The sequence below is a fragment of the Anguilla rostrata genome, chromosome 1 (assembly GCF_018555375.3).
Source record: "Anguilla rostrata isolate EN2019 chromosome 1, ASM1855537v3, whole genome shotgun sequence".
In the NCBI taxonomy this organism is placed as follows: domain Eukaryota; kingdom Metazoa; phylum Chordata; class Actinopteri; order Anguilliformes; family Anguillidae; genus Anguilla; species Anguilla rostrata.
The window spans coordinates 50,086,066-50,110,118 of record NC_057933.1 but is presented as its reverse complement, the minus strand read 5'-3'; the positions used below and the strand labels follow the sequence as shown (position 1 = coordinate 50,110,118).

Genomic DNA, 24,053 nt, shown 5'->3' with positions numbered 1-24,053 from the left:
GTACACCGTTATTGGGAGGTGGGCAAAGTCGAAAAAAGAAGGAAAGCCGAATTAGTTTGAAATATCAGCAGGTTTTTTAATCCATCGGCCTCTTGTGGTTTCAACCCACAGGAGGTATCTGTGCATTCCTTACCACACCCCCCAACCCCCCCCCCACAAAACATTTTTCCTCTTTTCCCCCCAAAACCTGCCAGGGCTGAGACCAGATGTGCAAAGGTTTCTGAATGTTACTATTCTAGCCCCTTTCCACAGCCAAAAAAAAAAAAAAGGCAAAATGAGGGGAATATTTGACTTCACTCCACAGGAGACCCATTTAATAATTTGGCAGTCGCGCGCGCCTAAAGGTAGCTTGGCGGGGCCCATGTTGACGGCATAACCAACATGATCCTAATGAGTTGGAAAATCCCCGGGCCCCCGGAGGACCGTCCAGATGCTACCGTCATGAGAAAGCTACTGTTTTATTGAATTTTACTTTTTACGGGCTAGAAATTTATTATTCGGCCATTAAGGCATCCGAGAAGACATGGAGCGTGAAACAGCTCTGGGAGCTAATCTTCAGGGCGGCCGCAGGTCCCGGCACCTCGCACTCAGAGCGACCTGCTGTTCCAGGTGTCCGCGTTCACAACGGGTCTGCTAGCAATGCGCTACCACGCTAACTGGCTTCGGTAACACCTCGGCACGAAGTTCATTTTAAAACGCAACCAGCTCCATGTCGGCATCAAGTGTTCTTAAAGAAAGACAGAAGGCTGGGGAAAAGTTTAAAATGACACCAAGTAAGACCTACGCGGTTCTGAAGCTTAACATAGGCAGGCTGCGGCTGGCGTCTGAATATTGATGAATATGAATATTAATCGCCAGATCGATGAGAAAATCAACCGCCGGTTACAGGAGGTGGTGAGTGACGGGTTGCCAGGTGCTGAAATTGCGAGCGAATAGTGCAGGAGACCTGCAGGGGTCTGTAACAGTCCCAGTGACCCGCGTGTATCTGCAGGCAACCCCCCAGACCACGTGTGACGTGAATGTGGTCACAGAACAAAAGGCAAAAGGAGGGGGGGAGAGAGCAGAGCGGGGAGGGTAGGACTTCCAATAAAAGGTTACCTGACGCTTTGTAGACCTCGTTCAGCAGGGCTTCATTGACCCCGGGGGAAGCTCCGTTTCCCATGCAGTGGGTCCAGCTCTGGCAGATCGCTTGCAGCAGGAGTGTCTGGGCTCTGGTGGCTTGTATCGTGAAGTGGGGGAGTTCAAAAATACACTCTGTGATGGGAACAAAAGACCTCTTGGTCCTGTAGCAAAAAAACAGAGAAAAAGAGAGAGAGAGAGGGAGATAGGAAGAGAAAGAAAGGAAGGAAGAAAGAGAGAGAGAGTTGGCATGGCCTTAATACATAATCACCCGCTGGGACACAGATCAGTTAATTGCAATGAACAAAGAAACTTCACAGCATATGTGGCATGAGTGAGAGAGTGAAGGAGGAATACTCAATGTGAACCAGAGCAGCCACAGCCTTTCTAGAAGACTCCAGATTTTTTGCTCGGTTTCTGGGAGGTGTTCCCAAAATTTGATAGCCGCAAGAGAACGGGGCCCTGTGAACATGTTACTATAGTGATTTACACGAGGTGAAGCACACCGCAGAAATCCGAGCCTGAAAATAATAGGCAGACATTTGACATTACATCTGTTAGAGAGTGCTTGCTCCAGTTTCCACACTCTGAGCGGTGGTTAGCGAGCCCTGAGATGGACTTGAAATCCAATATTTGATGATGAGGTAACGGCACAGTTGGACGTATTCCTCCCAGAATCCTCCTGGCCCTGTCAGTCAGCGTCTCAATGGACCATTCTCTCATTAATGTTTGCCCCCCCCCCCCCATCCCACACGTGTCCAGCGCAACACAGCCTGGGCCCAGAGCGTGCCCGTCTATTCCCCCGAAAACCGCGTTCCGAAGCCTGGGGAACACCGCGGACGCTACGACGCGTAGCAAGGGCTGGGACTCTCCTCTCGGGAATCGCAGCACGCCAAAACAGACACTGGAAAATCAGTTAGCGGGAATGACTGAGTGATCCTCCTGCTTTATGTCAACACGTCACCCCCCCCCCACCCATCCCCTGTGCCTGCTCATGGGCTATCCTATCAATTACACTAGGGAAACCCTCTTCAAACTTTTCAAATCAACTACCTCAAAATGGTTTCTCTCCCTCTCCTGAAGGGGTCTGGGCCAGGCATTTTCAGGCAGCGGGTGGGGTACGGGCTTTTAATAGAAACACAACTAATTTCTCCAAGTTCGTGGCGACACATCAAAACCAAGCGTCACCCCCATCCCAGCCGATCACGCCTTGGTTCTGTTCCACTTCAGCAGGAGGGACGCAGCTCATTCTCAGCTCTGCAAGCGTTTAAGTCCCGCTCTCTTCCCTTTGCTCTCTCCTCCTCGCCGCGCTGGCGCTCCCGGGTGGCTCTGCTGGGGACGTCTGTGATGTGACAGGCCTGCCAGCGTCTCCCCCTGGGTCGTTCCCCAGCAGCTTCAGAGTGAGGGCTGCACGTCTCCCTTTCAGCGAGAGCAAGAGGGCTCCTGGCTTTAATGCCGCCCGAGCTACCGCCCAATTTGACTAATCAGTTATTTGATTGGATGACCTTGACCCTTTGACCCTGCCGGCGAGGTCAGAACTGTAAAGGGACCTATAAAAACGTACTTTATTCTGGACCCGCTGTGGCCAGTTGGACCACTCTTGACCGTATGAGCTAGTGACCCCACTCCAATTAATTTTTATGTTATTGGTATACACTATGAGCTGGTGTTATAACTAAGAACAGGGACTAAACTTTATGTAAATTTGTGGTTTCCTACTTCAAGCAATCTAAGCTTCCTACAAAGCCCATAATGCATTGCTTGCTTCAGCAAAGACTTCAGCAAATTAGCAGCATTTGCTAAATGAGTTGCTGGTACTCAAACAACTCACGTTCTCTACACAACATTAGCATCTACAAGCCCTTATTACACGTATGGACTAGCTCACTCTTCAGGCTAGAATGCTATTCATTTAAGCATCGCACTGTCCTTATACTAAGAAGCAGTAGGGATACAGTCAGTTTCCCAGGGAATTCTGGGGATTAGGGGCAGACGATTGAGATGGAGTACACTTGGTTTCAACAAAAATGGAAGAAATCTCAACGTTCAAATAAAAACAAATGACCTCAACATTTCAGGCCACCTGTAGATGCTTTGACGGTTTATATGGGGATCGGAAAAAAGGGACTAGCCACGGGGGCGTTTAAATAGTGTCCATTCATCACTCAGGCATTGGAAATAGGGAATGTCACTCGATGACGTCAGCGAATGAAAAAAACTGCGGATGAAAGGTACCAGTGATGTGCTGCGCTAAGACAAAAAAAAAGACCCCTGAAACAGATTTTCCTGCGTGTCCCCATAACAGAAAAACCTCAGCCGCTCTGTGCGCGAGCATATTTGTCGAACACGTAGTCGAGCCTTCGCCTCAGCCGTCACTCGAAACAAAAGGAGAGGGTGACCGCAGAGGACCGACAACAACAGCATTCCGCGCGCAGAGCCGGCGCGCTCTGAAAGCCACTTCAATGGCGGCTGGCAGGGGATGAAGGTTTGTTTGATTACACAAGCGCTCGTTATGCGGGAGAGTGCCGCCGCGTGCACGCGGCCCTCCGAAACTTTAATTACGCACCTGTATAAATTATTTACGCGCGACTCTCTGCTAATAACAGCCTGAAACGCTGGCTGATGAAAACCATTACGCCCATTACACGGTTTTGCGGACTCTAAATTTAGAAAACGCTGATGGAAGCTCTCGTGTTGTTAAAATAGTGCAAGCACTTTGCAATTCAGAAAGGTAAACTCCCAGCCCCCGTCATCCTTGTTCCCAATCAACCTCAATCAGCACATCCATCTTCAGTCAGTTAATATATCAGGTAGTCTTTCCAACTGCGGTGGATGCCATAGTAGCTGGGTTGCCATTTTTTGCAAGAGTACAACCTGCAACCTGCATCATATTGCAGAATATTAAAGATATAAATAGCCAGACCTGGCTTTAGAAAATGCAATTAGCCAAGAAGTAAGAAAAATGAGGAGTTTCCCTTCTCACAGATTCTTAAACATCAGCGATTTTAATTTCCCAGGCAAACCCCAGTTGACGTGGCTGACCGGTGGCTGCAGTGCTTCAGCTGGGCCCGAGGCTGGCGCACAGAGGTCTGCAAGGTGCACATGCTCTACCCTGGCTGAGGCGCAGCCGGGCCCAAGTCCAATGACCCGGCTCCTGCAGCCACTACTAATCAAGGGAAGCTGCTCATTTGAAGTTGATAACTTAAACGTATAAATTAATGATTCCAAATTTTTCCCATTTTTTGTTTCTGTCACAAACAAGGACACGAGGCGCTTCTTGGCTTGCAATGTACTCCTCTCAGATTTTTTAACTTTTTTCCACTTGGCTATAAACGGTTCTTTGCCGCTTTGACCTTTTTCTCTTTCCCGCTATTATTAGCCATGCAGGGAGGGCTGCCGCGTTTGTGAGGGGGGCCGTGACTCCCAACCTGAGATGGGCGGTGCAGCGGCCTCCAGCCTGACCACAGCGGCGATCGGGGGGGGTGCAGGGGGAAGGGGAGCGGACCTGCCAGCCACTGCAACTGCACCTCCCGATTTTAACAGCATTAAACATAAGAATAATTAGGAAAGGAGCAATTACAGCTACTAAACCCTGCTGAGGCTGAACATCTGTGAGGCTGCAGAAAGGGAGGGGGGTGTATGGGGGGGGGGGGGGGGGCTGCAAACTCGCAGGTCATACATAATTCTCCCGGGAAGAATAATTCCTAACATAACCAGCAGAACAAGAGTCTCATTAAAAAAGCAGTTTGGAGAGGCTCCAGTACAAACACAGGAAAAGGGAGAATTGGCAGGTCGCTGCTTTGTACTTCTGTGGACAAAAATACATTTGTTTTAATTAAGGGGGCATTTGAAAGTATAACGTTCAGGTGTAAAACTAGTGGAACCTGCAATCTGGGTTGGCTCTGGTATCTTCGGGGTTTTACAGAAATGATAACACAAACCTAAATGCTCATTTTTAATAACTTTATCACACCGTCTAAGCTCAATACTACCTGTGTGAGTCTGTGTGCAAGACTGTGCGTGTGCGTGTGTGTGTGTGTGTGTGTGTGTGTGTGTGTGTGTGTGGGAGTTACAGCAGGTGGCCTCTCTAAAGGTTGCTGACCCAGGGAAAACAGCCCCCCATTCTTTTAAAATCAACACCTTTCTCTGACTGAAAGAATACCTACTGTAGGGCCAAATGGTTTATATAGAGTCTCACAATGTTAGCCAGTAGGCATTTTCCAAAATTTTTAGTAATTGCTCATATCCTGAGCCCATAATTTTTTCAGAAATAATGCGGACAGCCCTGAGCCAGAGGCCTGGGGAGTGGGCCTGGTTTTTGGGGGGTGGGCCTGGTTCTGGGGGTGGTCGTGTTCAGCCACCTCACACCCTCGGACGGTTGGGCCGACTCGCTGGCGTGAGAACAGAAGAACCGCACACCCCCAGTCTGCGTTAGACTCCTGGCAGTGCGTGTCTCTGTGTGTCCAGGTGCGTCAGTTTGGACCGCACACAAACGCCCCAACGTACCAGAGAAACAAACATTCATTAGATCTTCAGTCATGTAAAAAAAACACCCCTCCCAGAAAACAAAACTCTTGCTTTTCAGTACAACCGCGTAGAGAGTACATTAATCTGCATTTCACTGGCTTTTAATCCCAAGGTTAAAGAAAAGATGCTGAAGCTTCTTTTTTCTTCTTATCTTAGCATATTTACACAGTACACACTGGGGCAAATCTAATCAATTACTCCTGACATATTAGTCTCATAGATCACAAGAGACGAGCCTGTTCCAGATCCCCCGATATGAGTGATCGCCGGGACTCTTTAAATCATTCATCCTCCTCAGTCCCCTCCCTAATTAGCCATTTAAAAAAGCGGCTTCACTTCTTAATCACTATCAGCAGCTTCACAGCTCTCAAACAAAGCAATCTCTTTCAGAAAACAAGCCTGTAAGCAAGCGTTTAAAAAAATCACTCAGGGTCTGTGAGTGGCTAGGTCCGCCCCCCACCACCCACCTGCATGGACACACACACACACACACACACACACACCTGCACGGACACACACACACACCACCGCGGACACACACACAACAAAACCAATACACACTGCGGCACACAGTCTCGAGTTTGGGGACGTGGGTGTGTTAAATTCACAGAGGTCACCTAGTCCCCATAGTGGCTGCAGTTCAAGCTGTCTCCACTAGCTGCCACTGAACATAGCCACGTAGCCTAACAACAGCACCGTACGGAATCTCCCTAAACATTTGAGCGAGAACATGTTAAAAAAAGCTTTTATTATGCACAGTTAGAAGTCTTCGCCAATTCATATGAAATGTTGGCCTTAGCCACACAGCACACTTTGCTAAAACAAACTTAGGCAATATATTAAACAGAATGAAAATCGCTTCTGTTCTTAGGGCTAATTTGCAAAAGACGCATTCCTCCATATGTTCCTGCGTTGCAGTATAGCCCAAGAAAACACACCTGTAGGTAATAATGACACAAGAGCAGACTGTTCTGCAGTAAAGCCGCACATGGAAAATGTTGTCCATGTCATAAGAGAGGGAAGGCCAACAAATACCCAAACGCTAGTCTAATGGGGTTACTGTGTGGGGCAGCTCATAAACACACAATCAAGAGAAACGCAGCTCCAGCCCTTCTTTTGAAGCATCAATAATAACGCAAAACGGTCAGAGTGAATTACACTTCTCAGAATAAAGACCAAAATTGTTCCATTACATCAGCAGCCGCCATGATACCCCAAAGACCTTTCAGCAAGTATCTCCCACCAGCAGTGCATGTTGGCATGTGAGGCATGTGAACCGGGTACATCTCGTCAGGATGTACACGTGTCACACAGATCAATCCGAAAACACTGCTGCAAAAATGAAAATGGGCAAAAAACTGAAAATGGACAACAAAAAACATATGGGACAGTACAAAAACCCAGGCACAGAAATGGCATGTTTCACCTGCTCTCAGTACAAGAGTAACTCACTCTCTTTCCCAGAAACGCTATGAAATGACCCGTCAGGTAGCAGAGGGCCTTCAGCAGACGTGTGGGGGGAGGGGAGGGGGGCTGCAGGTGGGGGCCGCTGGGGGACCAGGCCAAGGCGTGTGGGGCGTGCAGTGTTGGTGTGTGTGAGGTGTACATTCCTCAGTCACCAGTGCCCCATATGACCCCCACCTGTTAAAAGCACCCCCTGCCCCCTCCCCTCATCCCCCCATGCCCCCCCTTCTCCCGGCATCAGGTTCACCAGCGCCGGGCGCGAGCTCCCAGGAGGCCGCTTCATTTTCACAGGGATTACCGGGAGAAACGTTTTAATCGCCGCACGGCGGACAGCTGCCAGGCCGCGGGGCGAGAGACACGAGGGCGGCGGGGACGCGCCGGCCGAGCCCGAGGGAAAAAGGAAAAAGAAAAAAAAAAACAGCCCCCGCACGCACTTCCTGCCGCTACGCCTCTGCCGCCGTGCGTTCGCGACGCGTGGGACGTTTTCCGGCGTTCTCTAAGAGCCCGACGACCACGGTTTAGACTGCGTAGGCTTCGGGGGCGGGTGTTCCAGCTTCGCCGCGCCATGACGGCGGCTTTTCCAGGCTCCTCCAGCGGCTCTGATCTCCTCTTTCCCATCAACAGGCCTCGGGGCGCAGAGACTCCGACTGAGCGGGAAGCCTTCAGACGACACGAGGACACGCTGGAGTGAATAACTACACGTGTGGAACACCGCACTCCCCAAACACACACGCACACACACACACACACACACACGCACGCACACGCACGCAAGAGCCGCCCGCAAGTCACTCCAGCTTAGGTCATAATCATCTTCTCAAGCGCACAAATGCCCAAATGCGCTTTCTTCTCGGAAATTTCTCACAGAATTTCCACGTCGCTTTGACTATATGTCAGAATTCTTACATTTCTGGAGCGCTGGCAGCTGGTGAGTTGCACAACCGAGGAGGCCAGGGAGGAGAGACTTTTTTTTTTTAATTAAGCAAAAACCTATATAGTTAAAGGGTTCAATTTTACTGTAGAATCTTTACTCTCATCCTGCCCATTGTTCATAAGAGATTTTAAAAAAGGAAAAAGTCATGTGAACGTCAATCAAACTCGTCGGTGTACGTGTGGTAAGCAGGAGGCGCAGGAGTGTGTGAGAGGAGGACGTGGGGAGCCAGCACAGAGCGCGCTGGGCCGGCACAGGAGGGGCTGCCTCGTCACTACAGCGGTCTGCGCTAGGCCGCGCCGAGGGAAGTCGCTCCGGAGTTCAGCACCGAAACGTCCGTCGGCCGCCACCGCGCTCCCTAGCCAGTGACGCCATTTCCCTCCGCGGCCTTCCTCAATACCCCCATTGATCCACGTCACCTGTAAAACACGCCAGATGTGGGCCGCCAGGCTTCGCCGCGCACTTTACGGCCTGGAGGTTTAACGGTCTGCGGCACGCGTAATGCTGCACGCGCTCCCGGGTCAGGGCCCGTCCGCCTCCCGTGCGTCGAGCAGCCGAACATTATGTCATTCTGGGACACGCCTTTTAACCGCTGGTTACTAGCAAACAGCCCCCTCCCCCCCACCCCTTCCCCAGCCCCACCCTTATGGGTATCGCATCACTTCCCCCGTAGCCCCACCCTTATGGGCATCGCATCACTTCCCCCGTAGCTCCGTGACTTTTGGGGGCGAAACGCACCTGAAAAGCGGGGATCTCCATCGGCCCCGTGAGCGACCGGCTGAGGAGGCCATCTGCCACTGACTCTCCTCGAAAGAAACCGGCCGTCTTTCTTTCTAGGTCAGCGCAATTTGGCGAACGCGTCCCGTTAATGAAAAACCACTGTCAGCGAGGGAGGGGGGAGCCGGGCGCGTCCGTCCCGACTCAAAGCGCTCGGCTTCAAATCCCCTCTCCTAAGCGCAGATCTTTAATTAGCCGAACGAGATCGATAGACTGCTCGTTCGTTCATTAATTTCTGCCATATGCGCCCCTTGGAATGACTCCACGGCAGAGAAAACACTTTTATATGAAGTCAAATATGCCCGAGCTCGCAGCTGGCGTCTTATGAAGTATAATGTGACAAAATCGTTTCCCTTGAGTTATTACCAATGGGCTCATATTGATTGAGGGCACAGAGAGAAAAAAATGAAAGGAAAATGGAAAAAACGCAGAAAGAAAAAAAGGCAGACATCTGAAAAAGGGCCGTTTCTTATTATTTATGTCATAATTCTGCGCCATGGCCTGCGGCAGGGAGGGTCCAAAGAGGTCCTGCGGTCAGCTATAGCGGCGTCACAGGCCTAGACCCACCAGCAACACCACACACACCCCACACACACCACCACACACCACACACACACACACACACACACACACACACACCACACACACACACACAACACACACACACACACACAACACACACACACACACTCACACACACACACACCTCACACACACACACACCCACACACCCACACAGCACACACACCCACACACACAGACACCGCCACGCCCCACACACACACACACACACACACGACTATTTAATACATCAGTACACGGAATCACGTCTACTTTGTGGCGCTCTATGTTATGGACATAACATGTTGCCATTTAGTCCAATATAAATCCGGAGTAACTCACCATAATTTTAGCAAGGACCTCTAAACATCTATAACACAAAAACACAAAATGTTCTGCTGAGAACCCCCCGGGACTCCTTCACAGACCCCCCTTGGGGCCGCACAGGGCCCCTGTAAACCCCTCCCCTTTTTCTAATGGAGGAACATGGCACCATGTGACCACCAGGTTTGGTGAGTGACAAAAAACAGGAACGCCAGAAGTACGCCCGAGACAAGCACTGAAATACTTAGCCCTGCTTCAGACATGACATGTTTAATGTCTCATAATCCTCAATAAATTATACGAAGAAACCGTGCTCCGCCATGCCAAACACGCAAATAAATCCCTCTCTCTCTTTAATGTGCCCCTAAATGAATTCCACCGGGAGGCCAACCGCACTACCAGAGATACACAGTGAAAAAAACAACAAAAAAAAGCTCTCAAACAGGAAAATAATTCATGCTAAATATGCGCTTGGCCTTTAATCCAAATGACACACCAGTGGCATAAATTAGTGCAAACACAGCAACCGCACAGACGAAACTTATGACTAATCATTAAGTATATTTCCACCAATCGTGTAATTGTCATTACGGATTTTGTTTTTTGTTTTTTTGAGTAATGAAATTGCTCCAAAGCTCATGGCTCAATGCTCATAAATAGATTTTCAGTCCAAAAAAAAAACAGCTGGCTGGCCGCACTACGTATAAAAACGCTACATAAAAGCTTCTGGCGCTAAATTACGGCTAGCGTCGCGGTGGGCTCCGGCCGGGCCGGTGGGACGTCAGGTGCAGTCGCCGCGGGAAACGCTGGCGGGGCGGGCGGGCTCTGGGCGGGTGCCGGGGATCGACGCAGGTGGCACACGTCTTTACTTTTCGTTTTTACGGGGACTCGTTTTAACCGGGGTAACAGGTTTAACAGCCGGACCAATTGGAGCTCTCGGCAGGGTCCTTTGTGAAGCGGGCGGTCCCAACGCTGCCTCTCATTAAACCCGAGTAGCGCCTGATGCCTTTCAGCTGCGCGCTAACTCACTGCCAGCGAAAGTTCATTTAGCGGGGCTCCGCCTTGGTTTTGTGTACTCAGAAGTTAATTGGGCGAGGGCGGGCCCGGTCGGCACGGCGTAGAGCGCAGACTGCCTACTGCTCCGGCGTTAAGAAACTCACCCCTCACGGGGAAAGAGGCGGCGTTTACACAGCAGTGAAAGAGCAGCTCACCCAGAGACGCACCAGCGAGTGGCGAACGCGGCGGCTACTTTCGGGGCTAGCAAAGCGCAGTTTTGTTCGTCTCTCTCCTCTGTTCACACTGCCCTGTGCAGGCAGCAGGGAGAGACAGGGGGGGAGGCGTTCGTATCCGTGCCATTTCCCCCGCTTTGATTTTAATGGTTTTTTAAGAGCCTCTTCTGAAACCAACAGAATGTCTCAGCGGGTCATCCGTCACTGACAGTGAGATATGGGGGCGGGTTTACTGTTTAACAGCAGCAAACGCTCACCGGAGTTACATATTAGCGATGACAACGCCGTCGACGCCCGATTGCTCTTCTCTCGGGACAAAGAGCGGCCTGTACCGACAGCTTTCGTTTGACTGAGCCGGGAAGGCAGGGTACTATAAGCTAGGAGCTCGGTGAGGAGCTGGTCTTGTAACCTAAAGGTCGCGGGTTTGATTCCCAGGTAGGACACTGCCATTATACCCTTGAGCAAGGTACTTAACCTGCATTGCTTCAGTATATATCCAGCTGCATAAGTGGATACAATGTAAACGCTATGTAAAATGTTGTGGAAGTCGCTCTGGACAAGCATCTGCTAAATGCCGGTAATGGAATGTGATGCACGCGGTCATCCTCGTAGTGTAGGGGGTCACACCCTCGTGGGGCGAGCGCCTGAGCCCAGAAGGACGTGTACAGGGACTCGTGTTCCAGTGTCTGTTGCTGGACCCACTGTGAGAAGCTCTCTTTTGGAGAATACCAGATTTCCTGTTGCCAAATAACTCCAGTGGGGGAAACAGAGAGCGAAGTCAGAGTGGAAGTCTTAAGCCTTTAACATCACCCTGATCACCTGACACGGGCCATCGCTCCTCGCCGCATACCTGCGGTTTGGAGCGGGGGCCAAAGGCGGTGACATCATCCCCTCCCGCTCTCTCGCCAATCAAACACTCCGGCCTAACGTCGAAACCAGAAGGGGATAACTTTATACCTTCCACTACCTTAGTAATGGAAAAGCTGTTCCCGAAATTTACATAACAAAGCGATCAGAGACTGACACCGCGACTCAAGAGAGGTTTACTGGAAGGGCCTTCACCAAACTCCCACCCCCCCCTCCCTCCCTCACCCCCCACCCCCTTTTGAGCGGAGAGCCGTAGAATCGCACACTTCAGCTGAGAGAACACGACATCTTCGGCAGCGTTACATCACTTCTGAAAGGCTCCCAAAACAAACATAAATAAATTAAATTAAACACTACCACCTGGTGGCGTCTCTGTTTATCCAGCGGGCGGCTGTCACTCCGGCCCAAGGCTCCTTCGCTCTCGGGTGCAGGAGGGTCTGACCGCCGGTCCGTCAGTCTCCCCACAATGAGCTGTCAGGCCCCGTTAAGGAGCGCCCCACACACACCTCGCCTGGAGTCATTTGGGGGAAGGCTAAAAATGCCTCCCGTTCAGGTCGGGTCAAATATGAAAACCCGAAGGGTGGAAAAAAAAAAAAACAAACCCTAAACAATGAGTTATCGCCTCATAGCCCCTGAAAAAATAACAGCAGTCCATTATTACCTGAAGTGGGAAGAAAGAAGAAAGCGTGGAGAAGGTTCGGAGTTCTGTCAGAACGTCGGAAACGGGGCTTAGCCGCCTCGGGAAAAGAAGAACAGAGAAAATAACCAAAAATGGAGAGGGGGCCGATGCACGTACTCGCTACCTGGGCAACGAAAACCCGCCGGAGCAGCAGAGCTGTCCGTACGCGTGAGCGTAACAGGTAAGGCATGTGCAGAACACTCCGGCACTGCCAGGCCTGTCTGTGCGCTCACATTAATAAACCCTGCGTCCGCGCGCTAGCTCTCAGAGTTACGCCAGATGTCCGAAACACATTTCTTAACGTCGGAGAGGCTTCGGATAGCGATTATGTGTAGCGGCTGACAGAGGAGAAATAAGCCGCTATTGATCTTGATTCCCCGAGATGAGAAACACAGCCACTGTCAGGAAGAAAAATAACATCCTCCTCACGTCTGAATCAGGCGCTCGGAGGTAAGAGCCCGGCGGAGATGTTCCGTGGGGGGCGGGGGGGCGCGCGCCTCCTCTTGATTAGGAGCAGAGGACAGGAGAGCCTCCCTCCGGGGTTCTCCTCATCGGTACCATGTACAAAGCCCAGAGAAGCGCAGACCATATGCAGCTCTGACATGTTTAAGTGCAAGCTAATGGAGGGGAATCCATTTTGACGCAGACGGTTTATAGCGGCCCGGATACAGGCGTGCGCCGCGAGCGCCGGGCGTCTGGACAGGCGTGTGTGTGTCACAGTTGGTTTGAGGTCGCGGGCGGTACGGTGTCTGTGTTAACGGTGCGTCTGGGTTGTGATGAATGTGTGTGTCTCTGTCTCTGTCTGTGTTAGTGTATGTGTGTGAGCGTCATGGTGTTACGGTGGGTTACACTGAGTGTGTGCATGTGTGTGTCTGTTACAGTGTGTGGGTGTGCGTGTGCGTGTGCGTGTTTGTGTGTTACAGTTTGTATTAGTGTGCGTGTGTGTGTGTGTGTTTGTGTGTGCATGGATGGTCTGCAGTGTTTGTGAGTGTGTGTGTGTGTGTGTGTGTGTGTGGATAGTCCGCAGTGTTAGTGTGTGTGTGTGTGCATGTGTGTGTGTGTGTGTGTGTGTGGATAGTCTGCAGTGTTAGTGTGTATGTGTGTGTGTGTGTGTGTGTGTGTGCGCGTGAGCAGATAGTCTACAGTGTTAGTGTGTGCGTGTGTGTGGATAGTCTGCAGTGTTAGTGTGTGTGTGTGTGTGCAGATAGTCTGCAGTGTGTGTGTGTGTGTGTGTGTGCAGATAGTCTGCAGTGTTAGTGTGTGTGTGTGTGTGTGTGTGCGCAGATAGTCTGCAGTGTTAGTGTGTGTGTGGTTGCGTGTGCAGATAGTCTGCAGTGTTAGTGCGTGTGTGCGTGTGTGTGTGCAGATAGTCTGCAGTGTCAGTGTGTGTGTGTGTGTGTGTGGTGTGCGTGTGCAGATAGTCTGCAGTGTTAGTGTGTGTGTGTGCACGCGTGTGTGTGGATAGTCTGCAGTGTTAGTGTGTGTGTGCGTGTGTGTGCAGATAGTCTGCAGTGTTAGTGTGTGTGTGCGTGTGTGTGCAGACAGTCTGCAGTGTTAGTGTGTGTGTGTGTGTGTGTGTGTGTGTGTGCGTGTGCGTGTGCGTGTGCGTGCGCAGATAGTCTGCAGTGTTAGTGTGTGTGTGTGTGTGTGTGTGTGTGTGTGTGTGTGTGTGTGCGTGTGCAGATAGTCTGCAGTGTTAGTGTGCAAGTCTGAGAAGAGCTCCCAGATGTTGCCTGAAGGACACCGAGTTGGACAGCGATGCACTTTCATCTCCAAGGATCACCCTGGTGTTTGTGTTCACTCCCCCCTCCCCATGCCACCAGCCTTCACATTAGCATTGCACTGAAGGGAGAGTCCAAATGATTCATCTCTGTTCTGGGGGGGGGGGGGGTTAGGGGTTGAGGGAGGGGAAAAAATAAAGCCAAATGTTTTACATTTTGCCAGATTTGTGCAACTATGTGAGAAACTGTACGCTGCTCCCCGATGACTCCCTTTTTCTGTTCTTCCCAACCGCTGTGACTCCACGCTCATCCATCACATCCAGCCCACAAAAGCCTCCCTCTCTGCATATTCATACTGCAACTGCAGCTCCCACAGCTCCCATACCAAGCCCGCCGTCCCAGGATGCACTTGCTGGCCACGGTCTTCTCCGTGTGGCGTCTGATTTCATTTCCTGCTTGAGACTGAGAGATATTCCTGTCGTAGGGATCCGGGTATGGCTTCCTGCTGCTGTGGACGCCATTCTGGCTCTTGGCTACGGCTGCCAGCCGTCCGTCAGGGCCTGCCATGGTTACCAGTCATCCGTCACTGCCCGCCTCGGTCACTGACATTACGCCCTGATACACAGCTGGGTAGCCAAGGATGCATTATCACAGACCAGACTGGCTTATCAGTGTTGTGTGCCCATAAAGAGGCGGAGCTAATCAGCGATATTTGCCCACAAAGAGGCGGAGCTTATAAGTCCTGTGTGCCCATTAAGGGGTGAAGCGAATAAGGGCCAGAGTAGGATGGAATCCACACAGAGGCCTGAATGGGGTCTGATGATGGACAACGGGTGTAGTTACCCAATGCTGTGACTTTCTACCTAGTTCAATCCAACCAGAAGACCCTCTGCAGCAACAAAGCACTGAAGACTGATTCAAATCAAAGCAGCCACTGGCATTACACCAAAACTCCTCCCATTTCAGGGTTTATGAGGCCTCTTCCACCACCAGCTACCGAGCTCAGGAAGGCAGAAACGACTTCAAGCCTAAACAATCTTTCATACGAGGTTAGCCTGTGGCATGACTGCTGTTACTGATGCAGAAATGCATGTTATATTTCAGGGAAACAGTCCAAGACTACATCACCTGCAGAGAAGATAAAATGATATACGGTTCCGTACCTCTAAGTCGGTGTATGTCAACGAACGAAGCAGAAATTGTGTTGAAGCGTGCAAATGTGTAATATATAGGGAGTCTGTGCAAGCAAAGGGAACCCCCGACTTGCACAGAGGCAAACTCACCAGTACGCGGGCAGTCTGAGGAGCTTGCCGTAGAGCGCCGTGCTGAAGGAGGGGATTATGGGAGTGAGGGGCAGGAAGGAGCCTTCGCTGTCCATGCAGGTCAGGCCAGCCTGGAATCCAAACACCTGCAGGAGGAAAGAGAGGAGAGGAGGCCAATGTAGGAGAGGAGATGAGAGAGAGGATGGTGGAGGAGGAGAGATTAGAGGTGAGGACAGGAGAGAGCGGAGGGAAGGAGAGTGAGAGGGGAGGACAGAGGAGGAGAGGAAGAGAGGATAGGAGATGAGGAAAAGCGGAATATAGGAGGGCAGGAGCCAGCAGAGGACAGATGAGAAACGAGAAAGGCCAGAGAGAAAAAGAGAGAAAATGAGGGGGAAAAAACAGAAGGAAAAGGAGGAGAGGTAAAAAGAAGTGGAAACAGGACAAGAAATGACAGGAGAGGAGAGCAGAAAGAAAAGCCTGACGTACTCCAGCTTCCAGCGATGGACACCAAGTGAAACGTGTCAGTTCTCATCGTCTGGAGACGAGGCCGCGTAGCGAACATTCGCCAACACCGCCGCTTGGACCGCCGTCCCGTCTTAAATAAACATGTTTGACACGGCTGTCTTCAGCGGCGCTGGCCCGAGCGCCGCTCTTCCAGGCGGTGGGGGGGGGGGGCACGGGGGGCTCAGGAGCGGGAGCCCCAGACGTGTCACTTCCCATCAACCGCCCGGCCCAGAAACCGTAAAACAACCAGTCAACAAGTCGCTCCAGGGTCACAGCGGCCCCGCAAGCGTTACCACGTTTTAAAGTGCTGGATTGAATTCGGGGGAGTGGGGGGGGGGGGGTAAAAGCCGCCGGGACCTCGAGCTAAAGATAAAAAAAACAAGATGCACAGATAAGGCGATTTTCGATGCGCGGAAACCAGGCCTGTCGGTATTTGCCAAGCCACGGCGGGCCAGTCAATGAAAACACGGTGTCCGTTACCGACCGCACGCCTTTTAATTAGGAGCGAGTTAGCCGTGTGCCTGATACACCCGCTGTGGATATATGTTGCATGTATGTTTATGTACGCGCACGTTAATGCCTAACATGCGGGCCAGGTCCATCCTCACTGAGTGCCGTTAGATTAGGGCTGGGTCCAGCTGTGATAACAGCAGCAGCGCTCCCAGCTGCTCTGAGCTTGGGAGGCCACTAGCCCGGCCCGATCTGCTCACAACATGGCGTCCGACCACAGGCCCGGACCTACAGAACCGCACGTGGCCACCCTGCACAGGCACCGACTGGGTCCAGGCTAATTCAAAGAGTTAAGACGCTATTCTAGCGAGTGGCAGACTCTGTGGCGAATGGAGGCCACGCCAGTGCCAGTTGGGGCCGGTAGCCCCGCGGGGCGACGTATAATTGGCTGTAGGACTGCAGAAGGGGAGGGACCTCATTCGGTGAGGTGATTGTTTCTCATCGGGAACCGGAAACATCCTGTGGTCGACTCGGCAGCCACAGTCTGCCTGCACCGGTTACCATTTAAACAAGCTCCTCTGACTCAATGTCTACGGGTGAAGGAATGGTGCCAAGCGTTTTGGAAAAGAGAACTCGCTTGTCGGTGCTCTCCTGAATTGATAGAAGCAGTTGTGGAAATGAGCATGAAGGCATCCCAAACTGGGCATTACAAACTCTGAGACAACATACGCAAAAAAAAATCCCCATGGAACACCATTTCAATATGTGGGACAATTCCATTTAAATTCAGTCAGCATGATACTAAGTGCAGCGCTCTAACAGGTGAAGACAGGTAGAAGTGCCACTTAAAGTCGCGACCACCTGCTGCGAGAAGCCTGGCGAGGCGAGCGTTTTACAGACAGGGACGCCGTGAACACCCAGGCCATGAGGCCACGAGAAGACGAAACCAGGGAAACGTGCCCGAAACGCATAAACATGCCCTTCAACCACCCTCCCTGTGGTTCAGCCTGAAATACTGGGACTTTTTTCTCTGAGACATTTTCCAGGAAACTGCCACAGTCGTTTTGTGATGTATGGAGACATACATGTTAACTTTTTAATGACTAAGTGTTGAGCGATGTGTGGAGAGCGTGTTGGCTGCCGTGCATCGCCGCGGTGGGTTCCACACATCGGTCGGGGGTGAGGTGTGTTCCTCTCCACACTGAAAACAGTTCTGAGATCATGAGACGAAAGGGGCTGTATAAAAGCAGTCCAATGCCATCATTATCATTATAGTGAAGGTTAATCTATTCTTTGCTGGAGAAGTACCCCCATGCGCCCTTGAAGAGTCATCAGTCTGTTTGTTTAGCTGAAGCCTCCTCCCTCTTCCGGGTCACACTCACAGCAAGGGGGGAAAAGAAAGGACTCCTAAAAGCAGCTCCTTAAAGACCCTAATCTCTGTTTGCTTCCCCGACACCGCTACGTCAGCCCTGCGTCACAGAGAGCCGGGGTGGCCGGAGGAGAGTGGGTCCGAGAGCCGTGACCGGGGGGGGGGAAACCTGGGGGGGGGGGGTCGCTCTCGGCCTGACCCCAGCGGCTGAACATTAACCCCGAGCTGACCCGCTGATAAGGGCTGTCAAGAAACCTGGCAAACATCGCGGCCTTAGAAAAACACGGCGCGGCCGTCCATCACCAGCGCCGGCCCCGCCCCCCGGATTAGCGCAGCGGTTAGGCATTCGGCGATGGCCGCTCGGCGCTTCCATCCTCAAGGCTTCGGAAAATGGCCCCGTTTCAGCGGGCACCGGGAGCGAGCCGGAGGGAGCGCCAGCGCCGCGGCCGTACGGGATATCTGCGTGCGCTCAGAACGCCCTTGGGCCGACGCCACGGGCCGAATTTCAACCGCTCGGCTCGATGCCAAACACGGAACTTCAGGCCTTCCCTTCGAAAAGCTGTAATGGTGCCATTACAGCCCGCATTCAGAACCGACCCCGTCTCATAACGGGCACCGAGAGGACAAACCCTGCATCTCCACCCTTATAAACAGCGTGAGCACTAAGCAGCATCAGAGCACTCCAGTGTAAACACCTGTCTGCGCAAGCATGTGTTGTGTAAGCAACACCACTCGCTCTCCAGAAACTACAAACGCTTCCCCGGGCTGCGCTTTCGAACAATAACACCGCTTCAAGCGGTCCAATAACACTTCATCACAAACAAACTCAAGGCAAGTAACTCGCCTACCAAAAACACGCCAGCTAATCATTTTTGTTTCCACGAGTTAGAAAAATTCCATTTCAACTTTGCTAATCGCAGGAATGCTTTGATTTGCTATTCAATAACGGAACACGAGATCAAAGCATCCAGAATTCTGGATTCATACATTTCAGGGCGGGCATTTGACGGACGTGTTTGACAGGGACCGCACTTAGAGAATGTGTTATGTCAGGACTCATTTGTATTTTCCATTGCTGCTCCTGACTGGGAATGAGCAGAGCATATGGAATGACTCCTGAGCAGGCAGTGAGACAGTGTGAAAAGTCTGAAAATTAGCACAGTGCTTTCCCCTTCAAGTACAGATTTGTTTGTGTGTGTGCGTGCGTGCGTAAATGAGTGCATGTGTGTGCGTGCGTGTGTGTGGGCGTGTGTGTGTGTGTGTGTGCATGCGCGCGTGTGTGTGTGTGTGTGTGTGTGCACTCGTGTGTAGGGCAGTAAACCAGGCTAATCTCTCACTGAAGTACAGCAGCAGTGGGTGCTGCAGTGATGCAATGGGCTGGTCTCTCATACTTTCACTCACCATGAGGCTGTGATGACACTGACATATCGACCTCTCACCATGTAACAGCAGGTATAGTACGGTACAGCAGGCTTGCCCCTCACCTTGAGGTAGCAGTGGGTGTAGCAGTGGTGCAGCAGGTTGTCGGAGGGCTGGCTCAGGCTGCTGACGGTGCTGACCAGCTCGGGGGCGTACATGGGCACCGAGTGCTCCAGGTTCACCTTGTCCACCTGCATGCAAACGGCCGGGAGAGGCCTCACGGGCTGGAACGCCGGCGCGCTCGCCGGGGCTGTGGAGGTCTACAGAAAGAGAACACACACACTACGCCATTATCACTGAGCACCATTACCCACCTGCAGCTACCTCACGCTAGCATAGCAGTTCATCAGGCCTCACTCGCTCAGCCACACAGCCCTCTAATCACCGCTGTGGGTACACCGCTGAGACCATTTCCTGCGTCTATCTGGTCTTCCCGCTGAAGCTGACGGTAGCCTGTGGGTTTAGGGAGGAAGCCGCTACGGGTTAGAGAGGGCAGCTGTTCCCTGTTCTCCGTGTTACGCCACTTTCATGTTTGCTTCCAAGCAGACTGGGTGGCGGGAGTCTGCGTAGAGGCTCCCACCGCCGCTGTACTGGTTGTGCAACGCGACCACATGCATTTCAAAGCCAGGGGGCCTGTATGCTTTACAGTAACCTCTCAGCTACAGAAGGCAGGATCATTTCCTGTGCTCCTTTGTTGTACAGAACTGCACTGCTTTCGCATAACGGCGTAATCAAGCTCCTGTGATTTGAGGTAATGCAGAGGAGCAGCAGGTCCCTCCAGGACCGAAGCCGCTCTTCAGACCCAGGGCCTGTGGAAAATTACCGAGCGTACCTGTCATCCAACATGTACGCCAAGCTGTACGTTATTTTGGGAGAAAGTCAACTCCACAGAAAGGTTTTGGGTGCTTGCACGGAGTACAAGTAAATGACCTTGCCTTTCACGAAGTCTGTTTCTGAGAGCTTGGCGTGGTTTGCCAAGTGCTTTCTCTGGGTTTTATTACCGTATTAATCCCCGGTATTATTTTCTACAGAGTGGCCCAAGGTGCTTTGTAAGACACTTATAATGCAGTTATCGAACGCAGGAGTCCTGGGCCCGGAGAGCCACAGGGTCTGCTGGTTTTTGTTTGACCTTCAAAATGGAATCAATAAAGCAGCCCAGACCCAAGGAAGCAGACGAGATGAGTTAACCGTAATCAAGCGCTCTAATTGGTCGATGAATTAGTGTGAAGGGGAAACTGCCTGCCCTGTGGCTCTGTGGCCCAGGAACGCAAACGCAGCAGCGGCAGCGTCCTGTAGGGGGCGACGCGTCACCTTCTGTCCCAGGATGACGGGCAGCAGGCCGTCCAGCAGGTTGAACTCGGCCATGGAGACGGAGACGTTGACCTTGAGCAGCGTGAGGCAGGTCAGACGCGTGGGGATGAACTCCTCCAGGGCGGCCACCTCCTCGGGGCTGGGCGGGGGCCGGCTCTCCTCCACCGTGTCTGTGATGGACGGGGAGGAAACAGCGGGGTTCAGAGCCCATTCAGGCAGGCGGGGAGGAAACAGCAGGGTTCTGAGCCCGATAACGGAAGCAGTCAGGCCTAACGGAGGAAGAGTCAGAGCCTAACGGGAAAGAGCAGGGTTCAGAGCCCGATAACAGGGAGGAAACAGCAGGTTCAGAGCCGATACGGAGAAGAGGTTCAGAGCCCGATAACAGGGAGGAACAGCAGGGTTCAGAGCCCGATACAGGAGGAAACAGCAGGGTTCAGAGCCCGATAACAGGAGGAAAAGCAGGGTTCAGAGCCCGAAACAGGGAGGAAACAACAGGGTTTTCAGAGCCCGATAACAGGGAGGAAAGAGCAGGGTTCAGAGCCCGATAACAGGGAGGAAAGAGCAGGGTTCAGAGCCCGATAACAGGGAGGAAAGAGCAGGGTTCAGAGCCCGATAACAGGGAGGAAAGAGCAGGGTTCAGAGCCCGATAACAGGGAGGAAACAGCAGGGTTCAGAGCCCGATAACAGGGAGGAAAGAGCAGGGTTCAGAGCCCGATAACAGGGAGGAAAGAGCAGGGTTCAGAGCCCGATAACAGGGAGGAAACAGCAGGGTTCAGAGCCCGATAACAGGGAGGAAACAGCAAGGTTCAGAGCCCGATAACAGGGAGGAAACAGCAGGGTTCAGAGCCCGATAACAGGGAAAGGAAACAGCAGGGTTCAGAGCCCGATAACAGGGAGGAAAGAGCAGGGTTCAGAGCCCGATAACAGGGAGGAAACAGCAGGGTTCAGAGCCCGATACCAGGGAGGAAACAGCAGGGTTCAGAGCCCGATAACGGGGAGGAAACAGCAGGGTTCAGAGCCCGATAACAGAGAGAAAAGAGCAGGGTTCAGAGCCCGATAACAGGGAGGAAAGAGCAGGGTTCAGAGCCCGATAACAGAGAGGAAAGAGCAGGGTTCAGAGCCCGATAACAGAGAGGAAAGAGCAGGGTTCAGAGCCCGATAACAGAGAGGAAAGAGCAGGGTTCAGAGCCCGATAACAGGAGAAAGAGCAGGGTTCAGAGCCCGATAACAGAGAGGAAAAAGCAGGGTTCAGAGCCCATTCAGGGGGAAGAGCAGAGCTCAGAGCCCGACAGGGGGCAGGAGGGGGCCGGGGGTTTGATCAGGCAGCCCGCGGGAGGGCACGTCGGGTTTCGCGGCTGCGCGGATTCCCTGGCAGGGTCCGTCGGACTCTCTGCCAAACGGCTCAGCTTCACCGGATCACTCAGCTCGGACCGCTTCCCCAGAACGAACCACGGGGCGAAAGAAAAGGTGTCGCGGACAGAAAAGCTTCGCTATTTCCATGTTTGTTGTCACGGACACGACTGCGGAATTGCCCCTTTATTAAATATTGTCCTTCAGCAACACAAACACACACATGCGCGCTCAAAACAAACAAGCGGCACTGTAAGTAATTTGCTATTTGGAACCGGGACACACTAAACAGGGCAAGATCTTATTAAACTAGAGGCGGCCGGCCCAGGCCAATTTGGCACTGGTTTCTGGAGAGCGGCTCTTCCTGAGCTGTTGGATGGGGTTGGGGGGGAGCTAGAGAAATCACAATCTCCCGCCCTCGACCTACGTGCGACAAGCAGACCCCCCCAACCCCCCCGGCCTGGGGGCCACATTGCTCCACCTCCAGCCGGATGGCACGTTCCTCAGAGTGCGTCACTCCTTCATTCCTTCGCCTTGGTCCCGAGCCGGAAAGCATTCTTACACAATGTCAAAAACAACAGACCGACTTCAGCTAATTACTGTATTTATAACAGATGCCCAAATAATAGAAAGCAACGGATGTTACGGTTTTAGTAAATTCAGGACCAATTTCCCCCCCAAAAAATTTCTTTTTCGGCAAACGCCAAAAGCAGCTTTCCAAACATCCCAGTGTGCATCCAATCAAAAGGCGGGGTGAGCGAAAAAGCACCTGCGTAAGCCATGGACGCCACATCGAAATTGCTTACTTGAGCTATCGGCGGACCCGCCGGGAAAAAACGACAAACTGCAACGCTAATGCGCGTTTAACGTCCGCAGCGATAGCGGAGCGAGGCCACGCATCCCTAATCCCAGAATCCTGCAGTGCATCACTGTCTCGTGAGACTGCCAAACGCGCGGTGCGGACAGCTACGCGCTTTCCCGCGGTGGGAGAGGGGTGCGGACGCAGAGCCGACAGGCGGTCCTCCCTCAGCCCCGAGCCTTATCGCTTGCGCTTTTCACCACCCCACAACTCCGCGCTTCAGCTGTTCACATGAATGGACGTGTCACGGAGAGTAATGCGATGCGTTGGCCGCAAAAAAAAAAAACAAAAAAAAACACCAGGAGACAGCGCGTGCTTCTGCAGCCTTAGTACGGCCAAACAAATTCTTGTGCTAAGGATGCAGCCAGCTTTCAAAGGAGAAAGAGACTATGAGAAGAGTTTGAAAAGAAAAAAATAGAAGAAAGTGCATTACAATCACACTGCATTTTGTGCATAGGGTACAGTGCTTGCACTGTAATGAAGTGGAAAGGTAACACGTGTTTCTGAGGAAATAGGTGCAGGTGTACTGGTGCGGAGCAGACGGAAGGTTCCGGCTCACCTGGCTGGGGTCTGCAGTAGGGCTCGTACTCGTGGTCCAGGGCGCACGCCACCATCTTCAGGAGGCGGTGCACGGCGCTGCTGTGGAGCCGGACGTCCAGCGGCCCCACCACCAGCCTCTTCACCGAGGTCTCCTGCACCGGCAGGGGCGCCTCCTCCCTGCCCACCGGGGAGAAGTCCTGCTGGCCTACACAGTCTGGAACACAGCAGCACAGACACTCAGCACAGACAGAGGGTAACAGCACAGACACTCAGCACAGGACAGAGTAACAGCACAGACACTCAGCACTTACACCAAGTAACAGAACAGACACTCAGCACAGACAGAGGGTAACAGCACAGACACTCAGCACAGACACAGAGTAACAGTACAGACACTCAGCACAGACAGAGGGTAACAGCACAGACATGCAGCACAGGACAGAGTAACAGTACAGACACTCAGGGCACAGGAGAGAGTAACAGTACAGACACACAGGGCACAGACACAGAGTAACAGTACAGACACTCAGGGCACGGGACAGAGTAACAGAACAGACACTCAGAGCACAGGACAGAGTAACAAAACAGACATGCAGGGCACAAGTACAAAATATGGTATTCAATAATTGGCACATCATTTATATAAAAATCCAGAACTGACAGTCAGAACACAGACACTGAGAGGACAGACACAGAGCAGCGGTATGGAGCACGGCTACAAAGGCAGGGACGCCCCCACAGCAGAGAATAACCACAAATCCAGACTCACAACACGCGTAACGACAGACAC

At 52.2% G+C, this 24,053-nt stretch overlaps 1 protein-coding gene across 4 annotated transcripts in view; it reads right to left on the bottom strand.

Annotated features, from left to right (window-relative positions):
• Positions 1 to 24,053, bottom strand: part of LOC135257716 (intermembrane lipid transfer protein VPS13B-like) — a 302,540-nt gene that overhangs the window by 226,003 nt on the left and 52,484 nt on the right. For all 4 annotated transcript variants that reach the window (XM_064340776.1, XM_064340785.1, XM_064340767.1 and 1 more), the window contains 5 exons: positions 23,283 to 23,477; positions 20,515 to 20,684; positions 19,269 to 19,463; positions 15,483 to 15,607; positions 1,099 to 1,283 (listed from right to left, as the gene is read on the bottom strand). In XM_064340776.1, the coding sequence (XP_064196846.1) occupies positions 1,099 to 1,283; positions 15,483 to 15,607; positions 19,269 to 19,463; positions 20,515 to 20,684; positions 23,283 to 23,477 (870 nt within the window). The remainder of the gene's footprint in view (positions 1 to 1,098; positions 1,284 to 15,482; positions 15,608 to 19,268; positions 19,464 to 20,514; positions 20,685 to 23,282; positions 23,478 to 24,053) is intronic.